The sequence below is a fragment of the Leptopilina boulardi genome, unplaced genomic scaffold (assembly GCF_019393585.1).
Source record: "Leptopilina boulardi isolate dan_hultmark-lab unplaced genomic scaffold, ZJU_Lbou_2.1 LbouV2_90, whole genome shotgun sequence".
NCBI classification, from domain to species: domain Eukaryota; kingdom Metazoa; phylum Arthropoda; class Insecta; order Hymenoptera; family Figitidae; genus Leptopilina; species Leptopilina boulardi.
The window spans coordinates 493,284-519,452 of record NW_026138039.1 but is presented as its reverse complement, the minus strand read 5'-3'; the positions used below and the strand labels follow the sequence as shown (position 1 = coordinate 519,452).

Below are 26,169 nucleotides of genomic sequence, written 5' to 3'. Positions count from 1 at the left end.
TTACAACTATTATTAAATAACATCTTATTTTATTAAAAGATTCTTTTCTAGTTAAATATAAACATATAATAATTAGAACACATGTTTGACATGTGCTCCGAAAATTGAAGTTAAAAATGTTAAAAAAATACCTTCTCATTATGATGAGAATGTAAAAAGGTTAAAAACATTTTTTACCTCAATTTTTGCAGCACATGTAAAACATGTGTTCTAATTATTATGTTTATTTTTAATCAGAAAAGAATCTTTTAATGAAATAAGATGTTATTTAATAATAAATCTTTCAATAATAATGAGGTTGTTTCAATTTTAAAAATACTTTTTTTATCTTACGTTGATAGTTTTAAACTAAATAAAGTGATAAATTATTATATAGCGTTGACAATGTATTATATTCAAAGACATGTTCCTGATGAGGACATAGAATTTGTGGTGAAACGCATCATTAAAATGTTATTGTAATAATTAAAAAGTCATTCATCAACATATTTTTAATATAAATTATTTTCAAACTAGCAAAATTAAACGCGCGCAAGCGCGCCAAATTGAGTGTTTAATTGTTTGTTATAAAGAAATTAAAGATTAATATTATCAATAATAATTTAATTTATTAGAATATTATTACATTTTAAATGATAATAATGAAAATTATATGTTTACAGGCCTCGGATTATACGACTTTATCAGACTTTTTTCAAAAATTCAATTATTTTCCAAATTTAAAATCAAATAAATTTTCATTGTTCTCAAATATTTGAATTCAAAATTAATTGAATTTTCAATAATTTGAATTTAAAAGCATCTAAAATTTTCCAACGAAAATTTTTTTTTTTTAAATTTAATAATTTGAATTATAACTCTAAGGATATTCAATTATTTTTAACTATTTTAATAATATTCTTTGAAAACCATTTTTCAATTAAAAATGATTTTCAAATTATTGTATTTTGTCCGCATTTTCTAATAAATTTTTAGTGAAATCATCTAAAATTTTAATTACAAAACACTTAAAGTTTCAATTAATTTCAAAAATCTCAATTTTAAACCTTTGAAAATTCAATTAAATTTAAAAAATGTTTTCCAAAAATTGTTTGATAAATTATTTTTAGTTATGTAAAATTTAATAATTGTTTGAAAATTAACAATATCTTTTGAAATTTAATTATTTCTAAAACTTTCAACTTTAACCCTTCGAAAAGGATTATTATTAAAAAAAAATTTTTATTTAAAAATCTGTAAAATATTTTTGTTAAAATAAAAAACAAATCCACTTTTTTTGGAATATAAATCGACTAAAACGACTTATTGTGTCTTTAAATTGATTCGAGGCCTGTGTTTTTATAATTAATATTTAATAGGTATTCGTTGGCCCCTGGTACCTTAAAAATAAATTTTTTTCAAATTACTATATTGTACGAAATTTATTGGCGCATCTTTTTTCTCAGCATAAATTTTTTGTATTTGTATACAATTTTTGAATCAATATACAACTTTAAAAAAAATTTCGTTGGTAAACGTTGTGTACTTCAGCTTCGTGAATTAAATTTTCGAATTTGGAATTTTAAAGAAACTTATTCCGAAATTTGGAAACACAATTATACAAGTTTGGAAAAAATGAGAAAAAAAATTGTCAAAATTTGACACGTCATAAGATTACTATTCAAAAAAACACGTGAAATCAGAAAAGGCCAACTTCAAGTTAGGACAGAAGGACAGACCAAGCATTTTATTATTATATAATTAACAATTTTTTGAAATTAAAATAATGAGTTTTACCTTTTTTTTGAAATCTAATTTCTATTTATTAGCACTATTTTTTCGCTAAATTTATTCTCAATTTCTTTATCCATTCATTTATCTTTATTTTAAAAAATGATAATCTTTTTAAAATTCAATTCTAAAATTCTAAAATGGTGAAAATAATTTTTTTTAACAAATGGAATAGTTTTAGATTATAAGATATAATATTCCAGACAAGATTTCATCAATGTAAATCGATGGTTTAAAATTTCAGTAGTCTCTCCCCTCAATTTTGGAATTTTATTTTTAATGTTATTTACCTTGAAAAAAAACGTTTTACTTTTTTATGTTCATTGTCTAGTCTTAAGACCGATCTATGAAATTCATTGTATTCGTAACACGGGTTTCTTTGATACTAATAATATAATAAATGAAATAATGTTAATAAGAAGAACAACTGTAATTGTGAATATATTATAACCGTATTTTGTTATTATAGTTATCTGAGTTTATTAGAAAATACGCGATGGTTGCAACACATGTCGGGATTATTACAAGCAGCGGTTACAGTTGCATCTGCGATCGAAAGTGACGGAAGGCCAGTATTAGTTCACTGCAGCGATGGGTGGGATAGAACGCCTCAAATCGTAGCATTGGCCCAGATATTACTCGATCCTTATTATCGAACAATGGAGGTTTGTCAATTTTCTTGACATGAAAATCAATATACTTGTACAAAGACTACAAGAATTATTTTGTAATTTTAGGGTTTTCAAATTTTATGTGAAAGAGAATGGCTTGATTTTGGTCATAAGTTTGCCGATAGATGTGGACAAACAGTTGGTGGCGAAGATCCAAATGAACGTTGTCCAGTATTTTTACAATGGCTCGACTGTGTCCATCAGTTAATTAAACAATTTCCTTGTAGCTTTCAAATGTCGCCTGCATATCTTGCAAGTTATCTTTTTTCACTGATAATTAAATAAGGCGGAACTTTTTATTATTAATTTCTATTTTAATTTTTAGGTGAAATTAGCGCAGCATACGTATTCTCAACTTTTTGGAACGTTTCTATGCAATACGAGACATGAGAGGCTTCAGCTGAGAATTCAAGAGCGAACATTCTCAGTGTGGCGGTTTCTCAACTCCACTTCGTTTATAAATCATCTGTACTCTCCGTTAAAAATTCAAGTGAGTAATTTTAAGAGGGGTTAATTCGGTGTAAAAAAGACACTTTTTTAATCATTTTTTTCTGTGATATAAAGTGTGTTACTTTATTAACTTAATTTCCACATATTAATACAATATTTGAGCGGCCGGGAAGAAGAATTCGCCGAGCGCTCGGCTGGCTGCTATGTTGCCAGTCAAACACTCAAAAATGCATATAAAATGAAAATTCAAAATTTTGTTTTTTGAAAAGTACTACCTTGTAGGAAATAAAGAGGTGCATCTTTTTTTCCTTTGAATTTTTCTTGTTAAACGAATAGTTTATTTAATAATTTAAAAAAACTGATAAATTTTAATTTTCAAATTTCATTCAATTTTTAAACATAAATCGTGGTATCTTTGTCAAATCTTAATTAATTTGATTGGCATTTTGCAATATGTTTTAAACTAATGAATGAATTAGTTTGACACTTTCCAGAAAACTCATTATGTTGTTAAACGCAAATGTCTCACTGGAAGTTTTTTCAACTTTGAACTTCCCCGCAGACTTTTTGCCGGCAAAGGTAAGTGTATGTGTTTACCGACAGGTATTTGTTTATGATAAAAAATTGTTCAACAATTAAAAATTATTAATATTTATTTTATATTTTTTGTCCAAAGGAAAAATAGATGCGCCTCTTTATTTCCTACAAGGTAGTACATTTCGAAAAACAAAATTTCGAATTTTAATTTTATATGCATTTTTGAGTGTTTGACTAGCAACATAGCAGCCAGCCGAGCGCTCGGTGAATTCTTCTACCCAGCCGCTTATTTGAAGTATATTTTCCTAAATTCTCATTGAAAAATATTGCAAATTGAACGAGTGGCAGTAAATCTCTTCAGGCGCCTCGTTAAAAAATTGATTTGCGGTGTTCAACGTAACTCGCAACAGAATCATCTAAATAAAAAGAAAAAAAATTTTTTGTTAAAGGAGATATTTTTCGAGGTAACAACGAGAGATTTTTTTTTTATTTTTCGCAGCACTTGAAACTCAAAAACTCGATTTTCGCTGAAAAAAACGATCTATTTTTTACTGTATAATTAATAATTATTAAAGAAAAAAAAGCATTCGTAGTTACCTGGGGAATTTAGTCAAGAAGAACTGTGCCAAATTTCAGAACGATTGGTTCAGTAGATTTTGAGATATCGTGAACACGGACTTAAAAAATCTCACTTCGAGAAAAACGCAATTTGAAATTTTGACAATTTTTGAAATCTGATTTCAGATTCGTAATCAGCGACCCCAAAACTTATACATACACATCAACGACATCAGAGAACATTCAGAAATGTCCGCAAAAGGTTAAACACAAACTAAATTCAAAATATACGAAAACACAGCCCGCGGATCAACCGACACTTGAATGCTCAAATGCTCATAATTTCGTCAATTTTGCTCCGATCGGCTTGAAATTTTTACACAATATTCTTGAAATATTATACATTCATTTAAAAAAATAAAAAAAATGCAAAAAAAATTAAATACCATACCCCCCCTCCCCCTTAAGGCAAAAAGAAAAACAAAAGAAATGTAAACGAATAGTTTTATGTCATTTGTTTTATTCTTAAAAAATTGAAGCAACGTTTCGTTGACTTGATTCATCATCACGATGAGACTTTTATTGTGAAAATGGCACTAATTGACAACACTTTAAAATTCACAAATCACAGAACAAAATATTGTTTTTACAAAAATGTAAGAAGAAAAATTATAAATTACCTAAAATTTATTATTTTTTTTTATCAAAATCTACTTCAATATTGATAAGATGCTTTTAACTATCTGAGGTGTAAATGTAATTGTTTCAAAAGAAGTTTTAATTAAATAATACTCACAATTTAGTTTTAGGTCATAAACACGTCGCTTCACTTTTCCAATAATATAAATAAATGACATTGAAACTATTTGTTCAAGTCGAAGTCCTTTGTCATGCTTCCATGGAAGGAATTTTAATTTCTCTAAATATAGGAATTCGTCAGGAAATATAGTTTTAATGTCCCTACTGTTTAATTCGAATAACTAATTTTTTCTTATCTTATTAACAAATATTCAATTTACATTATCTAAAGTTGAGATTCAAGGTGATGGATTAAATTTTTAAAAACTATTTCATTACAATAATCAAAATAATTTTTATCAAAATTCTGGAAGAAAAATGATCTTTTATTGACTTAAAAATTCAAAATTTGATTACAAATGCGGCAATAAATTCGTAATCAAGGACTCCATATTGAATTTAGAAGATTTTAATGTAGATTCGTAATCAAATGCCACGAAAAAAACCAAGTTTACAAGTTTCATGCTAATCCGATCAATTTTTGAAAACTGTTCCACTCTAATTAACGGGTTAGTCGCAGTCAGAGGAGAGAAAAACGCGTGTTTTTTTCATGTTTTTTCTCTGCATTATGTGTATTTCTTCCTATTAGTATTAGTTTCTCGGCTGTTTGATCATAGCTTTTTTTAGAAATACTATTTTTGACAAAATGGTGACCGGTTAAACTCAGATTTCGATTTTCGGCATAAAAATCATCCGTTTTTGTCGATAAAAAAAGGATTTGAATGAAAATAGAAATTCTACGATCAAGCAGTGCGTTTTGACATATTAATGAAGCCTGCCTAATAAAAAGTAATTCGGTTAAGCGGTTCTCGAGTAATAATGGTCACCGCTTTCAAAAACATGGTTTGGAGAAAAACGTGTTTAAAGTTTCAACTTTAGTGTAAATTAACATTGACTCGACAAAAATTTTGCTACCTTTGTCAATTTTTGTCGAATTGATTTACCTTCAAGACGTTTTCAACATGATGTACTTCGAGAAAATGTAAAAAAAATCGATTTTTCAAAATTATGACTACGATTAGCTCCTTAATCCCTCATTTAAAATTTTAAGAAACTGACATAGGATTTGTAGTAAGGGACCCCGAAAATCCTCGGGTAGTCAGTTTCATGAGCTTAGTTCAACTTTTTGAATTTTCCACATTTGGTCGGATATTTTGGATGTACTATTTGGAGTTTTGGAATCATCATTCGAGAAAAATCATTCTTTCACCACGTGTTGCAAACGTCGTTATCTCCAACACATTGCGAGAAAATGGATTTTGCCACATTTTTGGCACTCTCAGCAGAGGAGTTAATAAATGTTCACCTTTCACAACACTTTGTTAACCTGAAAAGTTGAACTTTCATTGTCAGATTCTGATAGAGAGCACCTGAATACTAAATAGGTTAAAGTTGTATAATTATTATGTGAATGAATTGAATTAATCATTTATTTTTTGTAACAATAATAATTCAAGCTTTTCAAACTCTCAATTAAATTCTCCCACGTTCGTAAAAAAATGTGTAAGATAATTATAATTTGATTTCCTTCAGGTATTATGGCCAAGTTATAATGTGAGAGATTTGGTACTTTGGTCAGAGGTGTATTTAGGATCCTTGGAAACTACTCTCGGTGTCAGTGATATAAAGCAGAGAATGACAATGATTGACATAGAAAATGGTGAAAACGAAGAGCCACAGGGACAAATGACAAAAACACGATCTTACGGTGATCTTATTCATGCACAAGATCATTTAACACGACTTCAACGAAGATTGAGTGACTCTAGCATTTCCATCGAGAAGTAAGTTCCAAATTTTTTATATTTCATTAATTTCTACTTCTGACCAGATCGAAAAAATTATAAAAAAAAACATGAATGATTATATTCTTTTTCTTTATAGAAAATTTGACACACTGTGTCTTGATAGTCAATCGGATAAAGATGAGGAGATTCAGAATATTGATAAGCCTGAAGAAAATACAAAGAAAGAAATGGAAGCTGAAGAAAGGAGAAATGCGTTCAGTGTTAAAAAGGAACCAAGTGAATTACCCATTAATACCTCTGGGGATAGTTCCACTGATACTCTGATTCCTAACAGCGATAATCTATCAAATGGAGAAAAGGAAACGTAAGTTTTTAAAATTCTACTATTTTATTTAGAAATATTTACCATTAAATTGAGTAAAAATAGTACACAAACAATAATTTAAAAAATATAAACTTGGTTATTCAATAATAAAATAATACCGATAAATGAAACTATTGAGAACAATTTATTAATTAATATTTATTTTCCATTTATACACTCGAACCTCCAACCATTGCATCTCTGACCATTGCAGTTGTTTACCAAAACTTGGTGGGCAGCGGCAAGAAGAGTCAGAGGGGAAAACATGGCGTCAAGCAAGAAAAAGCAGTAACGTTTCTTTTTCCTTATTTCTAATTTAAACAATCGATCAGAGTTATCGATATTATTAACTGCATTATTATATTTTAAATGTACGTAAATATATTAATATTTAATATAAAGTTAAAATAATTCGATCCTTGGAAGGAATAAAAAAACATAAAAAATTTATGTTATTAAATGTTGTTTATTGCCACAAAACAAAAATCCAAATTAATTTCTAAATTAAACAGTGTGATTCTATTTTTCTGAAAATATTTCACTTCCACGTGCAGTTTAAATCTAAGTTCATTGACTCCTCTATTTCATTTAGAGTTTTAAATTTTGTATTTTTGAATTTAGTCTTGACGACACTTGTCTATAAACCTAACGTGCCAGCTTAGACTGTGCAAAATAAAACTTTTAAAGTAAAGATGTAACGGTTAAATTTAATATTAAAACATTGGTAATTGTTATTATTTATATATTGTTATTTTTATAAAAAAAAGAATATGATGTTTTAAATAAAATTAATAATGTTCATTAGATTTAACCTGAAGAGGATGACGAACCAAGTCAACGAAACGTCGTTTTTGCTTCCTCGTGGACGAAGCTTTGTAGTCCTTTCGTTTATAAAAATTTTCAAAGTGGCGGAAACAAATTTTTTTCTATATAGAAACATGTTATATGAGATCCTGATCAATTGTCCGGAAGTATGTATGTGTGTGTGTATGTGTGTGGATCCCTTTTTTGTTTAGACGATAACTTTAACAGGTTTTAATGGATTTAGATAAAATTTGGTAGTCTCATTTATCATATTAATATCTCAAATCTGACCAAAGGATTTAAAAAAAAAAAAAAATTTATCGCCTTCTTTCCAAAAATATTTTTTTAATCGAAAAAATTTTTAAATAGAAAAATTTAAGGTTATATATAATAAAATCGTATTCCTTACGTCAAAACAAATCGATTGGTATATATAAAGTATAGTTTCAATTTAAATTTAAAAAATTAATGAAAGTTAAAAAAAAATAATTCCCATTTTAACTGAAAAATTTTGTATTTATTTAAATTCAAGTTTAAATATAAAATAATTGTGTTCCTTGCATTGAAACAAACCGATATAATTGTAAATAATTATAAATTATATATTATTTTTCATTAATTTTTAGAAATTATAGCTAAAATGTGAATTTTTGATTTTTTAACTTCCATTAATTCTTTAAATTTAACTCAAATCTATAGATACTCGAATGTTTATATTATTATTATATTATTTTTGTATGTTTATTTCAATGTTAATGCTTTCTCTACGAGGAAGCAAATTTTTTTGCTGATCGTAAAGAGGAAGCAAAATGTTCATGCAATGAACATCTGAATTTACAACTTATTGTTTTGTGGCAATAAAATTTAATAACATACATTTATGTTATTTTATTCCTTCCAAGGATCGAATTTTTTCAACTTTATATTAAACATTTCGGGTGGGAATATCCTTACTTTATAAAAATATTAATATTTTTCTACTTTAGAAAGAATAAAATTGATCTTAATTTTTATTAGAACATATATCCCATACATAAGTATATAATATGTACGGCCCTGAGTGTTTAGACTTTTTGACATAACCTTGACGCAAGGGTAACCTCCATCCATCCCTATTGAAAAACCCTGTAAAGATCTTGCACAAGATTTTGAACAAGTAAATATATTTAATATTTGTATACAAGAAAATGGACACGTTCTTGTACAGGTTCATTTATGTCTTCGTTTAGTAAAAATTAAAAACTTTAAAGGCTGCGCAGTAGTTTTCTTTAGACTTTACAGCTGCGCAACAATTTTTTAGCATGCATGAGTAAAAAGTACTAATGATTCTAAATTACTAAAATCTTAAATTTTAGAAAAAAAAATTTTTTTAAAATGAAGTTGTACAAGAACATGAACGGTTTCATGTGTAAGTACTTGTACATGAATCTGCACAAAAATATGTTCCAAATTCTGGTACCGAAATTGTAGAAGATCCTGTACATATTCTCACCAGAACAGGTACAAGTTCAGCTGCTGAACATGTACATTTTCTTGTACAAGAACTTGTATAGGGATTTTCAATAGGAATTGAACATAAAACTCGCGCGCTGCAATGGTTGGAGAGGTTCCAGTGTATAATATTTTTGAACTTAGCGTGCATACAAATGTATCTGTTGAACGCTTTTTTAATTGTCTTCGGCACCCTTTGATCTTTTACGCACAGTATAGATCGCGAAATTCGTAAACAATATTCCTTAATTTTCTTTATATACGACGGTCGGTTTTATAAAATATTTTTTAATAGAAGCGTGGTCAGTTTAATTTCGAATATTTCAAATTACAGTTCAGGTAAACATTAAAATTAAAAATGTTGATATAAAGAAACTTTTTTCTGATTTTCTCACATTTCGCTCGGTAAAATTAAAATTGATTTTTAATATTTTATTAATGATTTTCAGATTGCAAGCTTATCCTTCACAAAATAATGAATCGCGTTGGATCGAACCTGGAACAAGTCGAGGAAATTGTAACTGTAATCGAGTTCATGCTGAAAATGTCGATTTGAGTGAAACGAGTATAAATTCTCGCTCAGCGAGTAGTGTTTGTCCCGCATCTCCCATTCATCAGGAAGTCATAGACAACCTTGATAAGCTGGACGATGTTGACGGCCTTCCTCTGATTCATTGCGACGTACAACTGAGAGTTCAACAAATCATTGTGGAACACAAGGTACCACAAGTTTGTTACGAATAATTTTCTTTCTTATTTATATTTTATCTTTCCTACCAATGAAATTCATTTTATTCAATACTAAAAACAGCCATTCTAACTAGAAACAAAACTTTATTATAATCAATTCAATGTGAAGGTTTAACTTTTAAAAAAAACTTAGTTTATAATTCCTTGAAATTATTTATATTATTTTTATGTCTTGGAGTATATCTTATATAATTCATACTGTGCTAAAACTATAAATAGAGTGTCCAAGTAGTCAGTCCAATTAACAAAATTTATTTGTATTAATTATTTATTTAATAAGAATTAGTTGCTTTACATGTAAAAAAAGACTAGTGTATAGTTTATTGTTTTAAGGTAATTTATTTGAGAAAGTTTCTGTAAAAAGTTAATGATAAATATTAGAAAGGTTCTTAAAATAAATTAAATTTTTTGTTTATATCTCTCTTTTTTACTTCATTTAATTTGAAATTATTTTAAAGAATTTTTTTTATTTTAGTATAAATGTAAGATTTTTTCGAGTTTTTAAATGTATTGTGAGGGTATTTGGTTCCACACGATAAATCCACATTGATTCTATATATTTTTGTTCGATTACGTAAGCTTTCGTCCATCTGCGTTGGGTCTTTTCAGGTAAAAATTGAAAAGTTGTAAAATCTTAGTTATACATAGAAAAATAAAATAATTACAGATTTAATTAGTTGCAAAATTAAAATGTATAAAATAACTTACAGATGTCCTATTTCACATAAAATTAATTTTAAAAAAACTTAAAATATGAGACGTTAAAAATAATTTTTTGCAACACTAACCTCTAAAGTTAAATTTTACACACCGAAAAGTGTGTGTAAAGAAGCTCTTTTTCAAACGGTGCGTAAAGTGATTCACTTTACGCACTGAAATTTACTTTACGTATTGAAATATTACTTTAAGCACTGAAAACTTTACGCACCGAAATTTCTCTCACATAATATAAGCATTGTTGTAGACCATAGAAAACCACAAAATTAAAAAAAGAACTTTACTTTTAAATGTATACACTCCTGCTTAATGATATTTTTCCTGATCTTCGATTGATTTATTTAATTCTATACAATCGAAATTATTCTAATAGAGAGTTGGAATTCCTCATAATAGGTACTTAACTTTAGAGGTGGGTGTTGCAAAAAATGTTGTATGATACACGTGCGTAAATCTGATTATACTGGTGTGATTTGCATTACTCGGCTTCGTCTCGTGCTGCAAACGTCACACTCGTATAATCACTCACTTTACGCACTTGTATCATAAATAACTATTTTTTTATAGAGTCGTTTTATATTTTTAATTACAAAAATTTTATAATGTAATAAACTACGAAAAAAGAATCCACATTGCTAAGTTTAAGTTTATGTTTAATAATTTAATATTATCAGTTTATTCTATATTTAAAATTTTTCATAGATGTTTATGTAAAAACGCTAATGTGAGAAACATTATGTAATCAAAAAAATCCAAGAATAAATGTGGATTTAATACATAAAACAAAATACCATCACATATATAATATTTATTTTATGTGGGCATATCTCTGGAACTTTTAACTTTACAATGAAAAAAATGAGACCCACGACTGATCCCAAATTTAACTTTGTTATAATTCTCATTTTATCAAGTTTTAAACATTGTAATTGATATTTAAACGAATATCAGATTTTGATAGATTTTCTAATTGTTATAAACATTAATTAATACAATAATAATACTAAATAATTTAAAGCGTCAAAAAATAATGAAAGGGGTAAGTAGAAATTGTTAAAAATCGCACATGAAAAGTGGAATAAGTCTGTATCTCCACAGTAAATTTATATAAAAAAGCAAACGATAGCTCATATTAAAAATTAGTATGTCCAACAAAAAGCAAGTAAAAAATTATTGAAATTAACAAAACGTATTAGAGGAACATAAAAGTCAAAGTTTATAGTTATGCCCATGTGTTTATTATAGATTGTTGGAATTCTTCTTTGGTTTATTTTCTTACCCACATAGCACCATTATTTTCTGGAAGTTTCCAGAAAACTATCCAAGGTAAGTTCGGAAATTTCCACTGGTAACTTTGTGGAAACTTCCTGTGTATTTTCCTGAATCTAATAATGTCTTAGGTCGGGTAGTTTCCCTTATTAACTTCCTGTTAACTTCTTGCACGGAGAAAAATATCAAGCGAATAACGCATGAGCTGTATCACTCGTTAATCGCATCAGCTGTTACGTGCGTTTGTTACAGCAAATTCATGCGTTTACAGTATCGTAGATATCTATGCAAGAAAAGTTGAGAACATATGTTATCTTTGCTTCAAGTTTATGCCGTAAATGCTCCCCACCACACTATACGAAATTCGCTTGAAATCCATGCGCTTTTTGGATGGATTTCTTGCAACGGAGATACATATGAACTGCGCAAGCGTCACTCCCGGTTCACGGGTCCAGTCCCATTTGCAAGAAATCCATCCAAAAAGCGCATAGATTTCAAGCCAACTTTATATAGAGAAAAGGGAAGCGATTTTTTCATGTTTCTTGAGCGTTTATAGTACATATGTCTTTTTAATTTCACATCAGGTTAACTCGTGCTATTAACACATGATTTCATGAAAAAATATCTTGCGTGATAAACGATTCTTACATCAAATAGTATTTTGCGAAAACAGTAACAGTCCTCCATGTACATATAGTATGATATTTCTCTCCGTGTGGTTAACTTCCAAAAAATTATCTTAGTGAATTTCCAAGAAAATTGTATAGGAAAATTTATAGATTATTTATTATTTTATTATTACTATATTATTTATTTATTTAATATTTTTTAAACTTTATTTATTATTTAAGTTAATATACATGAAAATAAAATTTAAAAATATAACACAAAAAAAAATAATTATTTCTTTTTTTTCTTTTATTTTTGCCTTAACTTATGTGTTATATCCTACAATATTTTGATTATTTTATTTCCTTTATTTCTTTTATCTATTTACCTTTTTTATCTAAAATGTGAGAGGAACATTTTGTTTTTCTTCTTGCATCTACTCTTTATCATTTTTTTTTGATAAAGACTTATATATTTATATATATATTTAAACATAAAATAATAAACTATAAAAAAAAGTACGCATAATAAATTTTTTTTGAAAGAAAAGAAAACAAATATTTATTTTACCTCGTCCGTCCATAGAAGGTATTTTTTTCCACATTCCCATAATGGTTAATTGAATAACAATAAAATTTATAATTTTTAATTTATGTAAATAATTTAATAAATCAAGGTAGGGTCAGTTGGGGTAAATGGGGACAAAATCGCTATTTTTCACAAATTACGTAAGTTTCTTACTTTAGAAGGTAATATTTGCGAGTTTATTTTTTTAAAGTTGTTATTTACGTTCCTAGGATTAATTTTATGCAGCAGAAAAAAATTTAGATAAGCTTTAAATGCATGAAATTGACTCTCCCCATTTACCCCAAAATTTATAAAATTTCATAAAATTTGGGGTAAATGGGGACAGCATAGTTTCTGAGAAAGTTTTAAGAAAAAAGTTTCTTTAAGTATATTACTGTATTAAGGGATGAAAAAACTTGAAACAAATTTGTAGTAGATATATAATAGTTGAACCAATTAAAATTTTTTTATTTTTTTTATTTCAGTATTTTGTCTCGCATTTGAAAAAAACAGACTTAAAAATCATACCAAATTTTTTTCTTATTTCTTATGACTCCCATAACAGAAATTGACTTGAATTTTTGATTTTTGATAATTTGGTTAATAATAACAAGCTGTCCCCATTTACCCCAAAAATTTGAAAACTCAGGGTAAATGGGGACAGTCATTATTATTCAGTAAATTTAAAATAATAAAGTGAAATATTTATCATTAAAAATAAATTCTTTAATATTTTTATATTTATTTAATAATTTTTATTTTATAAAATAAATTAAAGTGTAGTTTAATATTTTTTTTATAATTTACAATTTTAAAAGTTTATTTGAATAAACTTTTAATTATTATAGATTATATGACAATTAAATTAATTATTATAATATAAATATTCAAATTTTTCATTGAAACCATTTTTGAATCAGCCCGCTGTTTTAGTCAACAACGTGTTAACTAATGGGAGATCACTTGCAGCATAAGGGAAAGATTTTTTTTCCATCCATAGTTGGTTAGTTGGTTAGGTTGTTTCTTTATGCGCGGCGAACCCGGGTTCAATCCCCAGTCCCTCCGAAATTATTTTAAAAATTTCTGCGTTAATCTTCATAATAAATAGACATATGTTACATCCTAGGATGCACAAAGCAAAGTATTTAATTTGATTATTTCAAGTCAGGAACGCATTGTCCTCTAACTTGGGAATAGTTTTATAATTTGAGTTTTCTTTTAGAAAAAAGGAAATTGGAAAATATATGGTTTAAATTTTGTCGATACAACTTAAATTGAATCGGCAAAATTTGGAAAAGGTCCTAACCAAAATGTGATGTTGATAGTATGGGTCCAACTTAAATTGTACCAATACTATCAGGGAACAGAAATTAGAAATAGAAAAGAAATGATAATCAAATAAATTTTATTATTAATTCACTTACTTTTTTATTGATTGTTGTTTTTTTAGTGTGTTGTTCAATATCAGTTTTTCCTTTTTTTGAATATATTCCTTTTTTATATTAATATTAATTTTATAAATGAAATTCCTTAAAATTGGGATTTTGTAGCAATGATGATACTGGATACTTTTATGAATAATATTTTTTTTATACTTGTATTTTTTTTAGAAATGAATTTTATGTACTTGATAAAAAATCGAACTAAGAGGTTTCAACTGAACTAAAGAATTTTTATAACTGACTTCTAATGGGACTTCCTTTGGTTTTTAAAGGGAATGATTCCCACTCCACTTTTTAGATAAAGATAATATTATCAGGCCTATTTTTGGGGACTTGAATTTATAAAAAGAATATATTCAAGGAAAGGAAAAGATTTTAATCTTAACAATTTGATTACAATATTTTAAATTTTAATTATAATTTATTTAAAACAATTTTTATTTAATAAAACTAATTATTATAAATTCAAACATTCGTACATTGCCCTCTTGCACATGTCATGGATCCTCTTAGATATTTTATCTAATATTACAAGGGTCGGGGAGTTTGGAACCTTTGAGAATATGACTTATCAAAAGTAGGCAACTACTGTTGATTTTTAGACTTAAGATATGTGAACAAATGTAAAATTTGAGAAAAACATCTTGTTAACTTTATTTGATTTTCTCATAACTTAATATATTATAAGTCGTTATCAAAAAAAATGATAAAGAGTAGATGCAAGAAGAAAAACAAAATGTTCCTCTCACATTTTACATAAAAAAGGTAAATAGATAAAAGAAATAAAGGAAATAAAATAATCAAAATATTGTAGGATATAACACATAAGTTAAGGCAAAAATGAAAGAAAAAAAGAAATAATTATTTTTTTTTCTGTTATATTTTTAAATTTTATTAAATAAATAAATAATATAGTAATAATAAAATAATAAATAATCTATAAATTTTCCTATGCAATTTTCTTGGAAATTTACTAAGATAATTTTTTGGAAGTTAACCAAGAAGTTAACAGGAAGTTAATAAGGGAAACTACCCGACCTAAGACATTATTAGATTCAGGAAAATACACAGGAAGTTTCCACAAAGTTACCAGTGGAAATTTCCGAACTTACCTTGGATAGTTTTCTGGAAACTTCCAGAAAATAATGGTGCTATGTGGGTAAGAAAATAAACCAAAGAAGAATTCCAACAATCTATAATAAACACATGGGCATAACTATAAACTTTGACTTTTATGTTCCTTTGATACATTTTGTTAATTTCAAATTTTATTTAAGCTACCCCCCAGTTCGGTTCCAATATAAAATTTTTTTTTTTGTAAATTCCCGGACTGATTTATTGAGACGAATAAACTTTCTTTCATAGAAAAATGAATTTATAAAATAAAATATTAATGATATTATAGAAAATTTATTCTCAAGCAATGCGACCGGTTTGAAGTTGCTGGGGCTCTATTTTGCCAGAATGACTTTAACAAAACAATGATTCTATTAAAGATTACTTTGTCAAAGAACGGTTGGTTGGCGTTGGAGAACCCTTAATGAAAATTATAAAAATAAAATAAAAGCAAGCGACTTTCAGGAATATTCAGATTTATTAAATAAAGGAAAGATTAAGACATTGACACTTACTTGACCGTTGATCAAATATCGACTCTTTGTCGAATATAATTTTGTAATATAATTTGTAATATTATAGAGCAATTGATCAAACACGCTTTTCAATATAATATTAATAGTTAAACAATAGGACACTCAACTTTCCAACGTACAAGTAGTTTGTCTTACGCAACCGTCGAACAAAGAGTGCGTGTACCGGCGATTTTCGATAATGCGCCCAATTATCGAAATATTGGCGCTTAGATCGATGTAAGGGTCACAGGGATGAACTATTGACCTTACAACCCCATTCTTTAATCTAAGATATTTGGTCGATTATTTCGCGAAATAACGTCAAGAATATATTTTCCCGTTACATTATTAATATTAATCCGTGTCAGTAATCAATTGAAGTTTCCCATTAAAAATACATGGGAAAAATGCACTTTTTAAAAAAAATTCCTAACTTTTTCATTTATAAAACAACAAAATTTTAAGGTCAGAAATTCTTTCATTTTTAGCTACACTTTAAGTTGGTATATTAAAAAAAATTAAATATTAAAAATTTTTAAAATGGCGGATGATCAAAGATAGGTCTTGAAAATGCATTGCAATGTAATCAATGATTTATCACATAAATATTTAAAATAATTCAACAAGTATTCTTACTCGGAGGTTTTTCAGTTTCTAGTCAAGAATGGGATATCAAAATTTTATTTTTTTAAATTCTGGATTTAATATGGCAGACGAAAAATTTGAACTTTCCATATTTTCTAAATAAACGAAGATTTTTGAAGTTATTAATCTAAAACATAGTTTTTGGCAATTTTTAAGGCCATCATTTAAAAATCCATTATTAGAAATTTATTTTTAATGCTGAATTAAAAATTAATTGTTATGAACATTTATTTTGTAGCTTTAAACTTTTCACATATTTGATATTATAATTGATACTTAAAGAATTTGCGGATATAATGCTAAAATATTTTACTTTTTATTACTTATTGAATTACAATTATTAAATTTTGAAGATTTGAATACTCGATTCATCGATTCTTTTTGAATAGTATATTCAATTATAGTTTATTTAAAAAACTAGCAACTTTGTCGTCCGCAAGCGGCCGACTACGTTGCTAGTGTGAATTAACCATATTTTTTATTCATTTTTTTTTCAAAAAAATTTAATATTAGAAATGTAAAAAAAATTTCTTTATATTGGATCTACCACCCAAGTAGCAAGGAATATTGCTCGAATGTCAAGCTGATATCAAGCGGCAATATTTTTGTGACATTCAGGCGATATCATAATGTCCTCTGCACGGGGACATTCCTCGGTGATGTATCTATGTGACGGTCTTTCACACAAAAAATGTAACGCATTACAAAACTTACATTCTACATTTATTAAACCTAAATAATTCTATGGAACATTACTTTCATTGAAATCTTTAAAAGACATTATTGCAACTCCTGCAGTTTTTTTATTCCAATTATCGTTTTTACATGCCAAATTCTTTTCTTGACGCACTTTCTTTTCATCTTCCGTTTCCGTAGAAAATTTTTTCTTCTTACATGACAAATTATTTTTTTGACGCACTTTCTTTTCATCTTGAGTTTCCATTGATATTTTGCTTTTCCTTCATGCCAAATTTTTATCCTTGCGTATTTTCTTTTCATCTTCAGTTTTTATAGATAATTTCTTTTTTTTTGCATGTCAAATTTTTTTTTGCGCTCTTTCTTTTTTATATCTGTTTTATTACGATTACGTTTTCTCAATCTCTCATTCTCCTGTCTTATTATTTTCTACTCATATGTAACTTCGCGCCTTGCCTCCCTTTTTCTTCCCTTCTCTTTAATTGCTCGAATTATCTTTTCATCATTTTCTTTACTAAGAAAATTCTTCATTTTTAAATATTCATGTGGTGAAATTTTGTTCACATTATTATCAGTTGTACGAATTATTTTCTTTTCCCTAGTGTCATTTAGAGAATGTTTAATTTTTAAATATTGTGTTAATAGAACTCTGTTAATATTATTACTGTGCAAAGTATTAAAAACAGAACAAGAGTTTAAAATATAATTTTTATGTTCCTAAGTTCAATTTATGTAAAGACGGTTCTAATTATTCTCTATTATCGAATTCCTATTGTGAGACGTTCTTACTGCCAGAAAATTATTTAAGCGATTATTTTCAAACATTGACTTAAAATGGTTTCTCATTTTGTTATTATCAGTTTCATAATTTACACGGTTTGGCATTACGTTAAATAATACAGATGTTGCAAATGCTATTGCATATACTCCACACTAAACACTACCAAAAAGTTGTTGATTAACAGCTTCAAAAACTACTGTTGGTTTAAAAGGGAACAATCTAATTAAACATTTTATTTGATGCACATTTAAACACCCCTCATTAAGGCTATCAAAAATATAAAGCCTTACTCTATCGTAATAAACATAAATTCAGTGACCATAATTGTTATTACCGCTAAAAAGTATTTGAATATGTTTATCACCTTCTCTAATTGGGACAATAAAATCAAGCATTTGTACATACAAAGTACTTTGCACATTGAAAAATAAATTGGAATCTTTTCTTAATAATTCTTCAAATTTGTACATATGCATGTAATTTAACAATTTATTTCTATTTTCAATAATTTTTAAATCTTTATCACTTAAAATAACATACTCTTTTATGTTGGCCATAGTATACTTCGTTTAATTTTATTTTTGATTGATGAAAATCTAAATATCTTTAACCCTTTTGCTCACTCTCTCTAATATAACCAATTTTGTCTTTAATTCAATACAACCAATTTTACCTTTTATTAAAAATAAGCAATTTTTCCTTTAATTCAATACAATTAATTTTACCTTTTACTAAATATAACCAATTTTTCCTTTAATCCAATATAACCAATTTTGCCTTTTATCCAATAAAACTACCAAATATCCAAAAGAATGAGAGAACTATGAGTAACTATGAATCAGTAACTACTGATCAGCCAATAAGTGCAAAAAGGACACTCTTATATGAGTAATCAGTAGTTCATTACAAATAACATATATACGTATTTATACCTGTATTAAAACCCCGGAACAAATACCACAAAAAAACCAACCATTGGACAATAGAACCTTTGTTAATGGGGATTAACTCTGAGGACCCAGGTAATAATTTCTTTTTTCACATTTATTATATAGAAAAATAAAGATGTACCAACCCTTTGCCAATAGAACCTTTGTTAATGAAGATTAACTCTGAGTACATAATGAAATGTACAGTAGGTTTACATTGACATCGGCACGTCCGACGTCTCGAAATTTTTTCCGTGTATTATCACAAGGAAATATAAAGATAAAAGTCAAAAACTGAAGAGGTAATGTATATCTTTCTTTCTCACATCAAGGAATATAACATATGTATAATTTTCATTTAATATTGCATTTCTCTATCTAGAGGATTCAAAGTAACATAAGAATATCTTCGCCTAAAAATCTTACTCTTCTTTCTTTGTGTTTTCAAAATAAAAAAAATATGTATATACCAGTATTAGACTCTCAGAACAATTACCACAAACAATACCAATCCTTGGACAATAGAGCCTTTGTTAATGAAGATTAATTCTGAGGGGCCAGGTAATAATTTTTAAATTTTTTTATTAAAATTTTCTGGGGCTCTAATACAGGTAGGGGAGAGTGATAAACAGTGGGACAGTTTAAACAGTAAGTCACTTTAATTTTCTGAAAAACTGCTAAAGAAACTCGACCAAAATTTAAATGTAAACCATGTTTAAGACAACACACTATCTATACGCAAGCGCATTTATACTTACACAGCGACTAAAAATGTGATTTTTTATGCTAAAAAACATTAAAAAATTCAAAATTTATAATTATTACAATTATTGTTCGGCAAAATTTGAAAAATAACACTTGATAAGAGAACGACTATTCAAATTTTCCTCCAAATTGTTTTTATGTTATGACGAAATTATGACGTATGATCAGCAGTACTGTAAACGTAAAAAAAAATAATAACAATTTTTTATATGAAACTTGGCATCGTATTATAAAAATGTAAAATATTATTAAAATATAAGTGTTTTGCAACATTTGTTAACGTTATTTAATGCAAAACATATATATTTATAATGTATGAAGCAGAATATTATTATTGAAACAAATATTCATTATTTAATAATAGGTGTCCCACTGTTTAACACAAACCTTGAAAACAAGAAAAATGTATCAAGTTCCAAAAACTTGAAATTTTTCTATTTAATCACAATATAATTTAAATAGAATATATGCATTATGTGGAAAAGAGTTCAAACTTTATGGTAATACCAAAAAGTGGACAAAAATATATAAAATTGAAAAAAAGTGATCTTATGCCATTTTGAATTGTCTAGATAGAGAAACGCAATGTTAAACGAAGAAGTACTTATGTTATATTCCTTGGTGTAAGAAAGAAAGGTATGCGTTACCTTTTTAGTTTTAGACTTTCTTTATAGTTTTTTCACGTGATAAAGGGAGAAAGAAATTATTACCTGGGTCCTCAGAGTTATTAATTAATCCTCTTTAAAAGATTGCAGGTCAAGCGAACCCTCATTTGCAAAATAAAGATATATCTTTCTCTCTCCATAACTTGTTCTTTTCTCTGTCACCGAAAACCCAGCAGGGGTCCGGACGGAATGAATGAATGAATGAATGAATACCAAGATTATTATAGTTAATGTGGAAAATCCCATGTATTTTCAATGGAAAACTTCGATTTACAACTGGCTCGGGTTAATATTAATTAATCGGTCTGGGATTTTACAGAATTTTTTTTATTGGAATCGAACTGTGGGGTGACCAAAATAAAATTCGAAAGTCGACTTTTTTTCGGACACCCTAATGAACATAAGAAAATCACTCTTCCTTACCGAATATATATATATATATATATAGACTATTGACAGGAACTATCGCAATAGAACTAGCTTACAACATTATTCTGAGAAATATTATTTTATCAATTTTACTGTTTTAACCCCTTCACAGTCTGGTGAAAAATTGTTAAAGATTAAAGGTTTATCAATATTAATATATTAATAGTCTCAGGTTTTTTCATCAAAATTGTAAAATTCAAAATGTCGGATCTGATATGTCAACCAAAATAATTAAAGGGGTTACAGTACCCTGAACGCAAAAATGTTTTGCGTTCAAGGTGGTGCACAGTGACATGAAATCACGGCTGTGGACAAGTTAACATAGAGCCTACAAATTTCAACCGATTTTGACGTTCTTGGTCTTGTTTTAAAGATGATAAAATTCTACATAACGCCTCTGATATTGTTTTTTGAAAAAAATTTAACTCTTCAAAAATGCATTGTTTACATTTTTCAAAAAAATACAAACTCCTCCCCCTCCTACAGTTTTTGATAAAACCTAACAATACTTCGTGGTTAAAATATTTACCCATGGGTCTAAACTATGTGCAACTTACAACCCTATTCGACAATTTTTTTTATTTACTACGCTACAGGAATTTAGAATGTTTAATAGCAATAATTCTGTAAATTTGTTAATCAGCATTAGTTTTAATATTGCTATAATTAACATTAAATAAGTCGTATATGCGAGAAATAAAAAAAATAAAGGAAAGAGCTATAAAGTGACTATAAATAAAAAAAAAAATTTTTTATATAAAAATAAAAAAACCGAATCTGAAACATGTAAAAACAGCGATAGTGTATATTTGTTAATTAAGGGTTATTTGAACAATGCTCCCGGACTGCACCGAAACTTCCCTGAACCTTGACTGATCCTCGCTTGACGAGGTTCGGGAACTTGAGTCGCGAGATCCAAACGAGGTTGAGTTGATGTTTAAATGTCCGCACATAATAAAGGTCAGTCACAGAGGTTGGCTGAATATTGGATTTGACTTTCTGTTAGATATTAAAAGTAAAGATTCTTGGCATATTGTGAGGGGATATTTAAGGAAATTAAAAATTTAAGATTTGTTAAATGTAATCGTTAAATATTCTGGAAATTTACACGGAAAGAAATTTTCTGTAGAATTTACAGAAACTCCTGCGCCATCTACTGATGTTTCTCCAAATAGAGAAATTTGTAGAATCATTGGCATTAAAATCTGTTAATTCTACAAGTTTGAGCTACAGTTCTTAAAAACTGTTGAGTGACCAAATTATGTATACTATATGGGGATAATATATATTTGATAGAGTATTTCTTATAGGTTATATTCTCCTCCGAATACATTAAATTCGCGGAACATTATTGTATAAATTAGTATAACTTCTATGTAAATAAATTCATCCTTCAATAATTTTCTAACAAAAAAAATGAGGAGCAAGTTTTCAAAACTTATGATAAATCCACTTTTTCTTATGTCGAGAAATTGAAACAAACGACTTTTCTCACTTAATCACTACAGTTAATTTTAAAATAAAAAATGTGTAATAATTTATTTCTATAATAATGTTTATATACTTAAGACGTTTCCTTTTTAATTAAACTTTCTTGCCGACACTATGATAATAATAAAAACACTAAATTCGCCTTAACCTCTCGCACTCAATCGTACTCAGCCTTAGTCGAATCACTGCACTGTTTTCGCGCATGCGTTAAATCCTTACAGAAAATATCTGTAGAATTAACAGATTTAGGAACATGTAAAATCTTCAAATCGATGTTAAAGAATTACCAGAAAATTTTTTTCCGTGTAGAAGGAGCATAAATACGGAAAAATATAAAGAAAGCAAATGAATTTTAAAAACTATTGAAAATTGCATTTTCTATGCCATGGGAAAGCGTAAATAAAACAGAAATTAATAGACAATCTTAAATACAGTTATATTTATTAGTAGTTACATAAAAATTAAATTTTAAAGGTTTTTTTGAGAGTCTGCAGGCATATTTCATGTGCTAATAAAAAATTAAAATTAAATGCAAATTTTATTAAAACGAGTTATCAGAATTTTTTTGGCAGAAATCCTAGTAAATATTCTCAACAATAATTTTATTGAGCCAAAAAAAATTCATCCAAAAGAATTTTCTGAGTAAATCATTACGAAAATGCATTTTTTTTTGTCTATAGTACAAATTTTGCAATAAACAAAATTTTCTTTTTAAGTAAATCGTTCATTTATTTGAGTTTTTGTTTCACCACACATTGTAGACAACATTTCTATTTGAAAATATTTCTTGTCAAAAGAGTTAAACACTATTTGTAATTTAATGTAATAATAATTTATTACTAATAAATATAACTGTATTTATGATTGCCTATTAATTTCTGTTTTATTTACGCTTTCCCATGTCATAGAAAATGCAATTTTCAATAGTTTTTTAAGGGCGCTTCCACAATACATGCAATTTGCCTTGCTGAGCATTTTGCTCTTTACATTTTGCTCTTGCTTTCTGCGCGCGCAACATGTTTATTAGTCGTCAAAATTATTTAAGTAATTAATTACAAATTAATTACATGTAATTAAGTAGTAATAAATTAATTTGTTTAATGTATAACATTATTACTACTTAATTACATATAATTAATTAGTAATCAATTACTTAATTAATTTTGACGACTGATAAGTATGTTGCGTGCGCAGAAAGCAAGAGCAAAATGCAAGAGCAAAATGCTCAGCAAGGCAAATTGCATGTATTGTGGAAGCGCCCTAAATTCATTTGCTTTCTTTTTATGTTTCCGTATTTATGCTCCTTCTAAATTTCCAGAATATTTAACGATTACATTTAACAAATCTTGAATTTTTAATTTCCTTAAATATCCCCTCACAATATGCCAAGAATCTTTAATTTTAATATTTAACAGAAATTCAAATCCAATATTCAGCCAACCTCTGTGACTGACCTTTATTATGCGCGGACATTTAAACATTAACTCAACCTCGTTTGGACATCGCGACTCAAGTTCCCGAACCTCGTCAAGCGAGGTTCAGGCAAGGTTCAGGGGAGTTTCGGTGCTGTTCGGGCTATGTTTTAAAATTAATTAAAGTAAGTATTAGTCGTTTACCTTGACTAATAATATTGCACATTTTACTCAATATGTCATCAATTTCGTAATTAGGAACTGAAATCATTAAAATTATATATAAAAATTGTTTAAACAATTAAAAATAATTAGTTTATAATAACTCATGAATTTGTAATTACTTTTGGATTTCAAATACAAAAAGTTAGGTGGTTTTCAATTACTAAAAGTTAAAAAAACAAGCTATTTGCATTTAATCCACTAAATTGTTTATAACAATTATGAGCGGCTTTTAAAAAATTTATGAACTATCAGAATATGTTTCTAGGTTAATACTTTTAAATTGTTCGCCTTTGTTGACGTAATAATCGCCTTTTCTAAACAGTTACGCTGTTTTAAAGGAGGAAAAAAAAATTTCAACTTTTACATTAAATAAACAATTGAAATTAAAAAAAAATCAGAGGCGTTATGCAGAATTTTATCTTTTTTAAAACAAGCCTAAGAACGTCAAAATCTGTTGAAATTTTAGGCTCTATGTTAATTTGTGCACGACCGTGTTTTTCGTCCACTGTTTAGTGTAACCCCTCAAGTTTTGACTTTGAAATTTATTGTTTAGGTGTTTTTGGGGTCTATAAATTTAAATACCTACCAACAGAATATAAAATTGGGGCGGCCGATTTGAAATTGTGAAATCTGACATCAAATTTTGATTCGTCGATCGTAAAAACTCCTGACCCAAGAAGCACGTCATATAACCTTAATATCAAGGTAATATTACATGTAAGATTCGTAATATAACGTTGTAATATTACAGTAATCTTACAGTGATCTTAAAATGTCCGCCTCAAGGTAATATTACCGGTAATGTTACTGTAATATTACGCGCTAATATTAAGGTAATATTACAGTAATATTGCAGTAATATTATACCGTAATATTAAGGTAATATTACAAGAGAATATTACAGTAATATTATGGGAACATTTCTTTACGAAAAAAATCTACCCATCCAGGGAATCGAACCCCGAACTCAAAGCACACGAGTCCAGAGTTTTACCAACAAGCCAAATTGACTTATAATATATTTACGTTTTTTATGCTTTATGAATAACTCAAATCAGTCTGTAATATTACTGTAATATTACCGTTAATGTTACAGTAATATTCCCGGTAATATTACCTTGAGGCGGACATTTTAAGATCACTGTAAGATTACTGTAATATTACAGCGTTATATTACGAATCTTACATGTAATATTACCTTGATATTGAGGATATATTACGTGCTTCTTGGGGAGTAACAATTTACAAATTAAATGTATCAATTTTAAAAAAGTAACTGTGACATCAGATTTAAATTTACCAACTTCAAAAAAGCCGAAGTAACGAGTTTCAAGTGAATCTGTTCAATTAAAAATATTTTTTGGTGGACATTTTGAATTTTTTAAATTTGATATTAAATTCCGATTTAGCTACCACAAAAAACTCAGAATACCTATTTATACTTAAAACCAATTATGCTTAATATCTATATGACACAAAAGTGGCACGACTTTTTTCTGCCCATTTACGGGTCACGGACTGTCAAGATGTTGCATCAGTCGCGTTTAAAATAGAACAAATTAAACAATTTTTTATTATTTGCTTTATTTTCATCAGGCTTCACAGCGACCTTGTAATGCTCTTAAAAATCACATTCTTCACTATAGTAAGCTGCAAAACGTCCCTTAGTAGTATAAACAGTCTTCTGTCACTAATAATCATTAAGTTTCTTCTTCTTGTTATTTGATATTTTGTTATCAACATTGAATGTAATTTATTATTCTTGCAAAAAATTGTATATTTAATCATTTATTCTGCCTGTTAATTGTGATATACAGGATGAATTTGCTGATTTTAAAGATCAAATAACACTTTTAAAACAGATTTTTCATGATTACGCATTTTACAATCAGCGAAATCGTCTTGTAGAAAAACTCAAATATGTCTAAAAAGAAACTGTGAAACTTAGATAAAAA

General features: G+C 27.5%; 2 protein-coding genes across 4 annotated transcripts in view; both read left to right on the top strand.

The window, feature by feature from the left end:
* LOC127290866 (STING ER exit protein) overlaps positions 1 to 26,169 on the top strand; it is a 254,912-nt gene that overhangs the window by 150,192 nt on the left and 78,551 nt on the right. The gene's annotated exons all lie outside the window — the stretch shown is intronic.
* LOC127290861 (myotubularin-related protein 3) overlaps positions 1 to 26,169 on the top strand; it is a 149,324-nt gene that overhangs the window by 75,727 nt on the left and 47,428 nt on the right. Inside the window, exons 8-13 of the mRNA XM_051319671.1 lie at positions 2,240 to 2,435; positions 2,508 to 2,693; positions 2,767 to 2,931; positions 6,318 to 6,568; positions 6,669 to 6,896; positions 9,641 to 9,911. Of these exons, the coding sequence (XP_051175628.1) occupies positions 2,240 to 2,435; positions 2,508 to 2,693; positions 2,767 to 2,931; positions 6,318 to 6,568; positions 6,669 to 6,896; positions 9,641 to 9,911 (1,297 nt within the window). The remainder of the gene's footprint in view (positions 1 to 2,239; positions 2,436 to 2,507; positions 2,694 to 2,766; positions 2,932 to 6,317; positions 6,569 to 6,668; positions 6,897 to 9,640; positions 9,912 to 26,169) is intronic.